This window comes from Papilio polytes, unplaced genomic scaffold (genome assembly GCF_000836215.1).
Source record: "Papilio polytes unplaced genomic scaffold, Ppol_1.0 DF824024.1, whole genome shotgun sequence".
NCBI lineage: Eukaryota > Metazoa > Arthropoda > Insecta > Lepidoptera > Papilionidae > Papilio > Papilio polytes.
Genome location: NW_013525180.1, coordinates 345,396 through 359,096, shown reverse-complemented (window position 1 = coordinate 359,096; position 13,701 = coordinate 345,396). Strand labels below are relative to the sequence as shown.

At 33.0% G+C, this 13,701-nt stretch overlaps 2 protein-coding genes across 2 annotated transcripts; both read right to left on the bottom strand.

Moving 5' to 3' along the window:
* Window positions 1-708: 708 nt before the first annotated feature.
* LOC106101041 (claspin homolog) lies at window positions 709-12,921 on the bottom strand. The gene is made up of 16 exons (XM_013280132.1): window positions 12,816-12,921; window positions 9,309-10,321; window positions 8,923-9,063; window positions 8,423-8,628; window positions 7,443-8,077; window positions 7,180-7,375; window positions 6,411-6,985; window positions 6,032-6,234; window positions 5,147-5,672; window positions 4,236-4,351; window positions 3,882-4,078; window positions 3,389-3,504; window positions 3,047-3,165; window positions 2,217-2,408; window positions 1,687-1,851; window positions 709-1,314 (listed from the first exon to the last, which is right to left on the bottom strand). The coding sequence occupies exons 2-16, from the start codon at window positions 9,867-9,869 to the stop codon at window positions 1,198-1,200; spliced, it is 4,065 nt and encodes a 1,354-aa protein (XP_013135586.1). The 5' UTR covers window positions 9,870-10,321; window positions 12,816-12,921; the 3' UTR covers window positions 709-1,197.
* Window positions 10,819-12,663, bottom strand: LOC106101043 (63 kDa chaperonin, mitochondrial-like). The gene has a single exon (XM_013280134.1). The coding sequence runs from the start codon at window positions 12,575-12,577 to the stop codon at window positions 10,865-10,867; it is 1,713 nt and encodes a 570-aa protein (XP_013135588.1). The 5' UTR covers window positions 12,578-12,663; the 3' UTR covers window positions 10,819-10,864.
* Window positions 12,922-13,701: the final 780 nt, after the last annotated feature.

Genomic DNA, 13,701 nt, shown 5'->3' with positions numbered 1-13,701 from the left:
GAATGAGACAAGTTAGCGGAAGGATACAGCTGTTCCAATGCTCTAAACATTCTGAATTCGCATAATATTGCCATGGTTAATATTTTTAGCAAATTGTTTTATTGTTAAATGAACGTATAGCTAGTTATTACCTAATTAAAATTAACAAATTTATATGCTGACGAATTTAATTAACAACATGGGTTAAATCTTATTTCGCAATATAATTACTAATGTTTGTTCCAGTAGTGAAGGTACTTTTGAAAAAAAATCTTGTGTTACTGTATACATACTCATAAACAAACAATACAAGTTGTTAGTTATGTAAAGGTAATAGTATTAGCAAGTTTTGTATGACCTATTCGAATTTTCCTGATAGCTAACACTTATTCTTGCTCCTTATTATTCCCGGAAGCTTGGCTAATTTTATCTTTGGGTTGTTAGTGAGGTTTTCTTATTTAATTTTAGTTTTAAATGTTTTATTTATTTTCCTGTTGAGGTCTTCAATATGACCAATTTTTACAACTTACCGTTATTTATAGTTGATTCACAAATCCACCACACTGAACACATCCTTTAGCATTAGCTTGATTATACGAAATGAGTTATTCAATAAAACATATTTACTAGGAAATTTTTTCGTTGTTTTTTTGTAACAAAAACACCCACTGTTTGACAAAAATTTATTCTTAAACGCAAGTAGGAAAATAAAATATAAATATATGAACAGTAAGCACATCAATTATTTATTTTCTTATGTAATATTATTCTAAATTTAGTTATTTAACCTAATCCGAGGTACTAGAATTAAACATAGTTTATATGTACAATTATAGCTTAATATTTACTAGCTGTTGCCCGCGATTTCATCCGCGTGGAATTAACAAGTACAAAAATCTCTATGCAAGATTCCATTTTTCTAAGATCGGTAGTTTGAGCTGATTAGGTAATCGATACGTTCGTCAAAAAATATACACATTATGAGTCAAATATAAAAATAATTGTGGGTATCAAAATATTACATTTAAAAAATAAGTTGACAGGGGTAAAATACACTTTTTTGTTAATAATTTTTTTGAATTAACTTCCTAGGCACTTCTAAGCCTAATTTCGATGTTAAAGTGTTGGATTTTTACTCCATGTTATCTCATTTTTATAAATTAAAAAGTAATAGGGATATTTCTCAAGTTTGGCAACAGTATTGTAACTTAAAAATATTTATCCGTCTAAATAGTCGAATAAACTACTCCGCGTCGATTTTTGTTTTTCCTCGGCTTTCAATTTCTTTATCAAAACTGGCGAAGGTGCGGCAGTATCGGCTTTTCTTTTAGATACCTGCGAAAATAAAATGGTTTTTTTATTAGGAATCCATAACAGGCCATGGGAAATGGGATTTTGCGAAGCAGACGACGTATCGGCAGGGAAAGTGTCTCTTATTATGTACTCTGTAATCCTTCTATACATGCCCTGCCTAATAGAGGTTGATATCGCAACTGCTACTTCTAATTTGATACAGGCCGCTAAGCACTTCGCTGTTTTAGTGAAATTGAGTTGCTGATAATTAACTTATATTTTAATTCTTGTCTATCTACAAACATCATTTGTTCTGGGTAATTTCCGTAATGGCTGGACCGTTTTGGACGGGAAAGTAGCTGATGTAGGCGGGAAAGTCAAGGTGGTAAAAAAGTTTGTCTAGCATTGTAATACCTTAGGTTCTATTTCATCCTGCGACAAAGCGGCGAATACGAAATTCCTTCTGTTCGTTGATGACACTTTAGTGGTATCACCGTCTCCGGCCAGCGGCGCGGCGATGGCGGCCAGCCGCGCCAGCGCACCTTTACCACGAGACAGCAACGAACCGTGGTAGTTTTGCTTAAAAAATTACATATATAAATTAAAAATCTTAGCGTATTTGACGTATAAAAGCAGATAATCTTGTTTTTATTTTTATCTTTTAAACGAGACATACCAAAATGTAGCAGATGACTAGGTAAAAAATGACATATCGGATGTTTCTCGTAAAAACAACTTTGCGAGTGTCTAGTAGGAATAAGGGTCCGTTAACATACCGAGATGGAGCAGATTTGATTTTTATCGCAAATAAAATTAAACTCTAATCGATTTAAGTAAGGTTTAACTTTAATTTGCATTTAATCTGTTCTGCTCCCATCTATGTGAACGGACCCTAAATCGTACCTTGAAATGGGTGCTAAAATAAGTCTTAAAAAGATATTTACCTGAAAAATAGCATAGGGTTTCTTTGGACTTGGTATATCTTTATTCGTCTTAATTTCCTGAACCATTTCTTTTTCCTTATCCTCATTGACAGCTTTATTTGACTCTGGGCTTATAGCTTTTGAGCTTAGATTGGCTTTTATTAGAGCACTTCTATTTATACTAGTATTATTGAGATCTTCGTCCTCTCCTTTCTGGAATAAATATCAAATTTACGGTTAAGGCATTTGCATCTTTGTTCATACTTGATATATTTCATAAATATTTGTATGAAACAAAGACAAATTTAATTTATTTACAAATTTCTTTCGTCAGAATAAATTATATTGTCACTACTGTTTTTAACAAAACAGATCGTAAAATTAATACATACAATAATTTTTTTCGTTAAAAATCAGATTAGCTACATAATAAAAAATAAAACATTTTTCTTTTTTTTTTTATAATACGAGGTGACAAACGAGCAAGTGACCACCTGAATTCACCGAAATGGAAAGTGACCGCTGCCCATAAACATCCGCTATTGTAGATGCGTTGCCTACCCTAATTGACGGAGGAGGCGACGCACAAAAAGAGGACATTTTCCCTTCCTATGTATCTCCTTCACCGTCTAATCCACTTTTTCCTCCCATCCTTTCCTCTTAAGAAAAGGGTGGAAAGGAAAAGGAACTAAAATTAGGCCTCCGGCACCACACTCATCAGACGAAACGCGGAGTTGCTTCCACTTCACGCCTGTTTTCTATGTGGTCGTGGTATTACACCGGGCGAGCCGGCCCATTCGTGCAAAGACGTTAAAGCGGGCTCTACCACTGTTACATTGTTCGGAAATTACCATTTTCCTTAAGAACATTTCTCTTTCGTGACGCTGCTTCCTCCATAACTCCTCCGACTCAAATTCCTCCTCCTGCGTGTCAGCAAACTCCTCCCCTGTACCTCCTTCCTCCGGCTCATCTGAATATTGAAATCAAATATATAATGTGACAGTCCAAAAAAATGCATCTATAACAATATCACTTTAAAAATTGGTCAGACTGAATTCTATTTGAATTTAAAATTTTCTAAACAAATAAATTCCTGCGTGATTTGATCACTTATAAGGACCGTTTTTTTAAATTGACTTTAATGTCATGTTTCTGCTTTCAATTTATTATTAAATAAATACATAAATGTTTACCAGCATTCTTCCATCGGAACTTTCGTTGCCTGTGCCCCTCGCCCAAGTCTCCGTCTTCGAAAAGCAACTCCTGCAGCAATCTTACTTCTCTCTTGTCTTGGTCGAGTACGTCCCTCCTGCCAACAGAATTTTATGATTACCATACACAAGCTGTTCTCGTGCGGCTTCGTCCGCATGAAAGTATATAAAAAAAATGTTTAAATTTGTGAAATATGCAATTGCAAATGTCAAAATTCAAATTCACAAATGACAACGAAGGCCTTTGACCTTCCTTGGTGTTGTCAGCTTGTTGCTTTTGTCCTTTTCATATGGCGGTTTGTTCAAAATAAACACCCTAAGTTTAATAGCTTGAAAATATACATAAAGCGTGTTGTAAGTGTAAGGCTTTTTATTCAAAAAAGGTTTTATTCAAAAACATGCTGTGATTTCTGACATCTTACGCCACAAAGATGTGTGTGTTTATTATATTAGTATGGATATATAGCAAACATACATATGTATTTGTCCCAGCTCCTTCCTCAGCTTGCCCTCATGGAAGACATCATCGTCACCCTCCTCGCGCTCCATGCGGTCCAGCCCCGCCTCGTCTTCATCACCAGACCCCATCCATTCATCTTCTGAAGTCAGTTCCGCTTCCTGCTCGAAGAACTCGCCGATTTTCTTCTTCTTTTTCTGAGGTTGTACTTCTACCTAAAAAATGGTAAGCCTGTTAAATATATTGAATGCAGTAAAATCTGTATTCACTACCTATACATTTGGTTTAAGTCGTCGCTATTGAGTCGTCAGTCGTAAACTATTTGATTAAATATATTTCAATTTGTTCAATTTGTTTGAAATTTCCATTTACCTCATTTTCCTCAGAGTCATATTCTACAATTCTTTCAACATCTTCTATATCGGAGTCAAGATTTTCCTCATTATCTGTTTCAAGATCTTCTGGTTCTTCAATTTCTTCTTCGTCATCTGAAAAATAAAATTTAAGGAATCAATGTATGATTAAATATAAATCATACTGTGGAATTAAAAAACGAGAAAGTGATTAGCCAGTTTTCTTGCAGATTATGCTCTACATCTCATCATCCACTTGCCCTTATCCCTTATGGAGGGTCGGCACAGTATGTGCTGCTCTTCCATACATCTCTATCAGCCGTCATATCTGAATCCACTCCTTTCTTAAGCATATCTTCCTTCACACAATCCATCCATACTTTCTTCGGTCTTCCTCTTCCTTTGTAGCCATCCACATTCAATCTCAACACTTTCTGGTTTATGTCCCCATCATTTCGTCTTGCTTATGCTCTACATCTAAGCCAAAGATATAAACTCTAACAAACATTCATCCATCTTAACTTTCGCATTTATAATAAAGGTGAGATTAGCAAGAAATGTAAATGTATGTAAATATCAGATATAAAAGCACTATTTTATAGGTTGCAATAAAATAAAAACTATACAAAAGGTAGGCAGTGTTTCAAATATTTTAGTTTGAACATATAAAACATGCCATGTTTAACTAAACAGTGTCTAACTTTATGTTTTGGGGTAATCTATCTTAATATTTTAAAGAAAAAAGATTTGCATTTTTAGATTTTTGTATGTATTGAAATAACTCAAAAACTATTTGACTGATTTCAAAAATTCTTGCACCATTTAAAGCTATATTATCATTGGTAACATTGGTTATATTTTTACTTTTTTTTTCACTCGGGCGATCTCGCGAGCAACAGCTAGTACAGAATATATTTAGTTTTCACATACCTGAAAACTGCAATGCTCTTTGTTCAAGCTTTCGTTTCTTCTTCTTTTTAATGTTCTCAGCATTACCTTCGTTAAATTCATCATCTGAGTCTATTACTAATTTTTTCTTAACACTTTCATTAGCTGTGCTCTGTACATTTTCTTTATTTTCAACTGAATCATCATTAACGAAATATTTCAATTTCTTAGGTGATTCAAACCGAGGATTATCTAATTCTTCTAGAATAGAAGATAATATTTCTTTTTCTTTTCTTCTTGCATCTTTTTCTAGCTCAGTCATTCCATCTTTGTTATTAATTTCTTCATTTGATGGTTCTTTATTTACGTTATCATGTATGTCGTCATTTGATGATTTTTCTTGATTTATATCCTCAATCTGTGACACAAACGGGTTGTCGTAAAATTTTCCTGTACACATCGCTAATATATCATCACCAATTTCCTGTGACTGTGTCGGAGTTATCAATTCTTGAGAATTAATGTTTTGTGAAGCATTTGTTGTGTAATTCACATCCATAAAGACATCCTGAAATGTTAAAATCATGTATATTAGTATTTTAAAGAGGAAAAATTTGTATTTTTGTATCTACTAAACTCATCTATTAATAACTCAAAAACTAATGGGCCGATTTGAAAACATCTATCACTATTTAGAGCGCTACGTTTTCGCTGAGTATATGTTTAAATTTCATGTGGAAAGTCACGAGCAACAGCTAGTATTAAATACCAGTAAAACATTGAATATAACAAAACTGTAACTATGATATAATGAAAATGGTTATACATATTTTTTTTTACATACTTGACCACTGCAACAAAATACAAATTTTTGCTTAATTCGCTAAAAGTCATGGACAACAGCTAGTAAATAAAATGTATACTTACTCTATCCTCTATGTTTGTTTCTTTACTTAATAAATCGTCGAAACATGTACCATTTGCTGTATTCGCAATAGAAAATGTTTGACTACCCAAATCTTGATCACAATCGATTCCTTTTTTAATACTATTTATCTCTTTAACAGTAACTTGAGATATAATCTCCTCTGACGAAGTTTTAGGTACTTGAGCCAATTGTAATTCTTCATCTGAAAAATGTTAAAAAAGATGGTTTTGTATACACAGATTTTAAAGACATCTTAGATCATGCTTTAATAATATTTCCTTTATACGCATTAAATAAAAACAATGACATTTTCTAATTCTAACATTATAAGGAAGTGTTTATAATTATTCAGTACAGACATTATTCAATAATACTAACCTTGAGTTGAACTCATATTTAAATCTTCAGTAATTTCATTAACTTCAGAGACCTCATTTTTCTTATCACACTCCTTATCCTCTTCAGTCTTATCTTCATCATCTGAATCTTCAAATGCTTTTAAAATCCTTCCCTTCTTAGGATTACTATTTCCTTCATCATCAGATTCCGAAGACTCATCTTCACTAGAATCTTCATCGCTTGCATCATTGTCTATTTCATTTATTTGATCTGAATCTTCACATTCTGGCGCATCCTCAACATCTGATTCCTCTGCTTCTTCATCAATCATCGGGTTTCTCTTCCTCGGTTTATCTTCAATTATACAATCATCCTCAATGATTTCTCCACTTTCATCATCAGAACTTTCTTTACTAATATGACTGTCGTTTAGTTGTTCCAATTTAGCTTCGACTTTTTCAATATCATCTAAATCATCACCTCCAATTTCATTTAATTCTAATTGTTGTTGTTTTTCTTGTTCCAGTCTTTTTGCCCATTCTAAAGATCTCTGCTCTGCTATTTGCTCTTCTAGTTCTTGTTTTAATTTTAAAAGTTGTACACCTGGTTTATATCTACAATACAATGGTTTAAATTTTATTGCTATCTTTTATAGTATAAGTTTATTTTTTCATCTATATTAGTAATATGACCAATAATTAAATCCACATAATCACTACCAAATTATTTGGATTCAAAATTTAAGAATATTTGTTTAATGACATTTTAATTTACATATTCTATATACTCTACAACAAAAGCTACTTACTTCTTCTCTCTATCCTTTTCTTGTTCTTCTAATGATTTCAGTCTTGCAAAATATTTAAATCTTTCTTTCAATTGTTCAACTCCGGAAAGTTTACTCTCACTTAAAGTATTGTCATCTAAATCAATAACCATTCCTGGGGCACCAGTTAACTTTGGTTGTGTAGCTAATGAAATGTCAGTTATATGATTATTGTCACCTGCAAGAAAAGTACATAAAATTAGATGAACCATAAATAATGTTTTGTGGAATTATTTCAAAAATACCTTTGTCTCGAATATTTTTAATCATAGCATCTATTTCATCAAAACTAAAATCATTATCTAGAAATTCACTCTCAATATTATTGGAATCAATTGATTCTGTATTTATTTGGTTCTCATTATTAATGTCTTCATTGATTTTATTTTCATTTACACTGTCAATTTTCTCTGAATCATAATGCAGTTCCATATTTTGGCTGTCATCTTTTTCACTATAATTTACAACAGCATTGTTAATCTCATTATTAGAAGAAACTTTTTCACATCCCTCTAATATTTCTTTGTTATTATCTGTAGATTCAATTTCATTCACATTTTCACCACTTTCAGTCATAGAGTCATTGTCATTTGAATCTTTGGCGACGTCCATATTTTCTGCATTTATTATACATTCTGTTGATTTTAAATCTTCAATAGTATCAGTTATTGCATTGTTGATTACATTATCATCTACTATTTCCATTGGTGTAGTTTCTGTATTTATTTGAATATCTGATGTCTTATTTTCTTGTTTTATTTGAACATCTGGTAAGTCATCAGTCTTCTCAGTCTCATCATCTTTCTTTTCTTCATCATCCTCTTCTGTATCACTCTTACATAACTCCATCATCTCTTTTTGTCTTTGCTCCAACTGTAAACTATTAGAGATAAAGATTAGTATATTTTAAACATTATACATATTTATTTGTAACGAGCTTTTGCCCGCCACTTCATCCGCGTGAAACTAAAAAATAACAAAAGTGAATAGCGTACATGTTCTTCCTATCTATACTTTATACCAAATTTCATCAAAATGTGTTGAGCAATTTAGGCTACAAACTCTAACAAACATCCATACATCTAAACTTTGTATTCTTATTATTAGATAGCATTACTAGGTTATTACACATTTACATAAATTACATATACATATATATACATATTACACATTTAAATTTTTTATGACATATTTATATCCCTATAACATAATATATATAACTTACGCATATTGCTCCAATTGTTCAGGTGTCATTTTAACAGACAAGACCTTCCCATCCGGTGCCAGGGCTGGTTTCCGTCGGCTCATAATATCTTTGAGTGTTAAAGCCTTTGGTCTATGGTATGGAAGTGAAACTTCCTTTTCTCTTAGCATGCGATTAGATTCACTTTTTATCTTCTGCTTATTTTCCATAGCCTGTTTTGCTGATATCTGAAATTTTAAGTCATATATAATTAATTTTATTTATCTTAAACAAAAAAAAATGAATTTCTATTTGTATTATGCTAGTAGTTGCCTGTAAAAACTTAAATTAGTAGCCTGTGTGATCTTCAAACCCATGTTCTACATGTTATGCAATACATGTTCTTTATTTCAACAACATTCTCTCAGATTTTCTGGAGATATGGATCCAACATCCATCCATCTAAATTTTTACAAATGTAATAATAGTAAGTAGTAAGATTCAATATAATAAAAACATTTCAATACATTTAATGAGTATACCTTTACAGGTTTAGGTGATGTTAATCTAGTAGACTTGATGACTGATTTCTTATTATGTTTTCTAGACCTATCATCTTCATCACTTGACGAATCAGGATCACAAATTGCAGATATTTTCATCATATGTTTATCTTTAAAAGTCTGAAAATACATAGTTTTTTTAATATAAGTTAACTTAAATATTTAACCATTACAGTTAATATAAAGTTTCATTTTTAGCATTTGTGCTGGCGGCACAGGACTGAACATTTTGGCAACCTATGGAGGAGGCCTACACTTAGAAGTGGACAACCTTAGGATAATTATGATGATTCAAAGTTAAGTTGATCTTTTATACTTCACTGCAATAAATTAATTTGAGTAAAATTTGTATTTCGACATACTACCTGCTTGATTTTGTTGCATGAAACCTGTTCTTCTTCTGACTCGTCTAAATTTTTATTGTTATTCAGGTTGGCATTTAATTCTTCATTTTGTGAATCCATGTTCAACTGTTTGTCTTGTTTTGAGACTAAATTTCGAAATTTCTCTCTCAATTTATTCTTCTTGTTTTTAACTCTGCTTAAATCATATTTTTCTGTTGCTTTTTCTATTGCATTATCATTCAAGTCATCGTCACTACTAGACACTGTTCGAATTCTTGACTTTTGTTTACTCACAGTTTTTTGTGTACTGCTCTCTTCTGGGTCACAAACCTTGTCATTACATTGATGTTTTTTAAGACCATCATATTCAGACTCACTACTGCTGTCTGTGAAGTGTTGAACACGTCTTTTCGGTCTTACCACAGGGGCATCATCGAGTTCGTCTTCAGACTGCAAATTGTCACCATCGCCTTTGAAGCTGTCTAATGTATCATCCGCTGAACCATCTGGTGATGCAGTGTTCACAAGTTTCTCGATTATATCATCTTTAATCGAGGTATAAAACAGCACTTGGTCCGTCATATTTATTTTGTAATGGTTTCTTTAAAAATATTTACTTTATGGGCAAACCTAATTAAAACTTAAATAAATATATATGTTAAATAATGTATTTGAACTTAAGAAGTAGTACTCAAACTCAAATAATTCACATTCAGGATTTCAGGACGTCGTTACCGCCAATTTTGGTTTGTAATTTATTTGGACAATCGCTGTCAAATGTCAAACGTCAGCGTCAACCATAATCATGAAGATAAAGATTATAAAAGAAAAAGTACTAACACATGTAACATCTATGATTTACCGCATTCGCTTTTTGTTTTGCCATGGGACCAAATGGGACTGTTGACCATTGAAATATGTAAAAAACCTTATCCAGGACTACGTCCTTTGAAATATCTTGGCATCCTAAGGTCATCTTTGCGTTATGTCTTACGCCTTTTATTATTTTGGGCAGCCTCTTAAAATGTTCCGAGCTATAAATATATTTCAAGTCTTTTTTTTATAATGTAAGGTGGCAAACGAGCAAGCGGCCACCTGAATCCACCGAAATGGCGAAGCGACCGCTGCCCATAGACATCTGCAATTGCAGATGCGTTACCTATCCTTATCCGACGGAGGAGGAGACGCACGTAAAGAGGACATTTCCCCTTCCTATGCGTCTCTTCCACCGTAAAATCCACTTTTCCTTCCCATCCTCTCCTCTCAAGATAAGGGTGGAAATAGAAAGGTACTAAAATTAGGCCTCCGGCACCACACTCATCAAATGAAACGCGGAAGTGCTTCCACTTCACGCCTATTTTCTGTGTGGTCATGGTATTTCACCGGGCGAGCCGGCCCATTCGTGCGAAGATGTTAAAGTGGGCTCTATCACTGTTAAAGTCTTCTTACCAAGCATAAAGCAGCAAGGCTTACAATTTCAGTTATCAAATTACTACTTTTGTTCTTAGCTTCCTAAAATAAATTACAATTGTTTTATTAATAGCCATTTAATTTTATACTTTTAATAATATTATAAATCAACACGTGTTTGCGAAGGACATTTCTCGATTACGATCACGAAGTTTCATGGGTTTTTCTTCAGTTTTCGAAAAGTCACAAATAACAGCTTCTGCGGTAGTAAGTAAAGATGCAATGCCACTAGCATCTCTTAGTGCGGTCCTCACTACTTTAGTTGGATCTACTATACCTTTATCATATAAATTAACAAACTCATTATTTAGTGCATCGTAACCCCATCCATTACACATAGAATTCACTTTAGAAACGATCAGTGGTGCTTCGAGCCCTGCATTTTGTGCGATTGTGAAACAAGGAGCATTAAGAGCTCTTTTGACAATCTCTATTCCAGTAGCCTGGTCTTGATTGCTCGGTTTTATTTCTTTTAAATCAGGAATACATCGTAAATATGCAACACCACCTCCCGGAACAATGCCTTCAGCAATTGCAGCACGTGTGGCGCTAAGAGCATCGTTGATGCGATCTGATTTTTCACCAATTTCTACTTCGCTACTACCTCCTACAAGCAAAACAGCTACTGCAGATTTTAACATTGATATGCGTTCCAATAAGCGCTTCTTATCAAAATCGCTTTTTGTATTTTCAAACTCCGCTCGAATCTGTTCAATGCGCTGTGTTATCTCCTTCTTATCACCTTCTCCTTTAAGCATCAATGTCGAATTTTTTGTAATAACTATTTCTCCAACTCTGCCTAGACTTTCTAATTGGCAATCTTCAAGTCGGATCAAATTAGCATTATCTTCAAAAACGACACCTCCTGTAGCTGTCGCCATATCTTCTAACAGATTCTTTCTGTGTTGACCTATACCGGGACTTTTAACGGCTACCACTGGTAAACCAATCTTTAATTTGTTAAGGACTAACACAGATAAAGGTTCTGTTTCATAATCTTCGGCTATAATAAGTAATGGTTTTTTATGTGTCCCTGCAATCTCTAGAGCAGGAATAATTTGTTGGGCAGTAAATATTTTCTTTTCAGAATAAAGAACAAGGGCGTCAGTATACTCAACCTTAGGCCCCTTAACGGAATTAATAAAATAAGGAGAAATAAATCCTCGTTGGAAAGACATCCCTTCAATTATTTCTAAACCATTTTTTAAGGTTTTACCTTCTTTAACTGCTACAACACCATCTTTTCCTACGTTATTTATAGCTGCTGTAATAAGTTTTCCAACAGATGAATCACCATTGGCAGACAATGTAGCGACTTGTTCTATCTCTTGAGGGGTTTGAACTAATCTCGACATTGCCTTTAGTTTTTCTGTGACGACATCAACAGCTAAAATAATACCTTTTCTGATTTCAATTGGATTTGCGCCTTTTAAAATACTGTCGGAACCTTCTTTTGCTATAGCACGAGCTAAAACTGTAGCTGTTGTGGTACCATCTCCAGCTTCCTCGTTAGTCTTATTTGCTATATTTTGTAAGAGTTTCGCACCAATGTTTTGAAATTTGTTTTTCAACTCTATGCTTTTAGCTACAGTCGCACCATCTTTAGTTATTTTCGGTGGTCCAAATTTTTGTTCTATAATAACATTGCGACCTTTGGGTCCCAAAGTCACAGCAACAGCGTTGGCAAGAACGTCGACTCCTTGAAGCATTACCGATCTAACATTGGGGCCAAATTTAACTTCCTTCGCATAAAAGCGTTGTGTGTATTTATATGTTTCAGGTTTACTGTTTAATCGTAATACAAAACGTAGATGCAGCATTATGGCTAAAGTTCAAAATATTTTTTTTGAATTTTATACTTATAATGACAATACGATTTGGAAAAATAGAGCTTTAAATTGTCAATATTTAAATTTAGAATTACGACAAAGATGAAATAATCGGTTTATATAAAGAGGAATATAAAAATTGTTTTTTGTTTAAGTTTTTATTTACACATTTTGGTTACAAGTAGCAGCCATAACAGTACGTGTTTACAAAATAAAATTATGAGCTCACCCAAAGAAAGATTTTAAATCATCAATTGGCGGGCAATGTTGGCCAATGTACTGATGAATTCGTCCTATTCTTTCAAACCACTATTAAAATATAAATGTACGTATTAATGACTTAATAGGTGATAAGTAATAAAAGCATAACTTGAGAAATATATAGAGAGACACTTTTATTTTAAAAGAACCAACTCGATCAGAAAATAAATCACATTATTATTTGAGGTTTGCCAGGAAAACAAATTATCTCGCTATGTTGCAGAAAACCTACGGAATTTATTTTCGTGTAGTATAATAGTATATAAGGGTACAAACATTAAAAAACATCGTTGCCATGGCATTGATATTGTTGATTATCTTTATAGTTTGCCAAGGATATCATACCTGTTTTTGTCATCTATAAAATAAATTAAAACCGCTAACAATATACAGAAATACTGTTTTAGAAAAAAACCGTTGGCAAATAAAAATTTTACCAGACAACAAAAGTCTTGTAACTTAAATCCACGAAACAAAGGATAGAGAAAATTTTTTTATGCTGTTGAGTATTGTTCTGATATTCGTGATTTCGAGCCCCTAGCCGATTGTAAAAAAAGTATTCTACTAAAATGTGTAGTTTAAAAACTAAAACCTTGGTTTCAACATTAACACAATCGTATTTTATGTTTTCGAGATATTCGAATTAATGTAAATTATTAAAGAGCTGTGAAGGTCTAGTGCCTAAACTACTCAAATAGAGGTTGGAGTTGGATTAAATAGTGAAGAGTTTATAAAATATGCTAAAATATCTTATTTCCAACGAAGGAATTGTGGTATTTCATTTTACACGTAATTCCAAGATCAGTTCAGTTCAGTTATTTGTCTATAGCACTCCCTTAGCGGATTGGGCCAGA

Bases quoted from the DNA above. Each gene is read 5' to 3' on its own strand.
- LOC106101041 (XM_013280132.1), bottom strand. From the start codon at position 9,869: ATGACGGACCAAGTGCTGTTTTATACCTCGATTAAAGATGATATAATC. The intron at 2,409-3,046 runs GTAATTTCCGAA...TATTTATTCCAG, and splicing joins AAATGTTCTTAAGGAAAATG to AAAGGAGAGGACGAAGATCT. The intron at 1,315-1,686 runs GTATTACAATGC...TTATTTTCGCAG, and splicing joins AGGATGAAATAGAACCTAAG to GTATCTAAAAGAAAAGCCGA.
- LOC106101043 (XM_013280134.1), bottom strand. From the start codon at position 12,577: ATGCTGCATCTACGTTTTGTATTACGATTAAACAGTAAACCTGAAACA.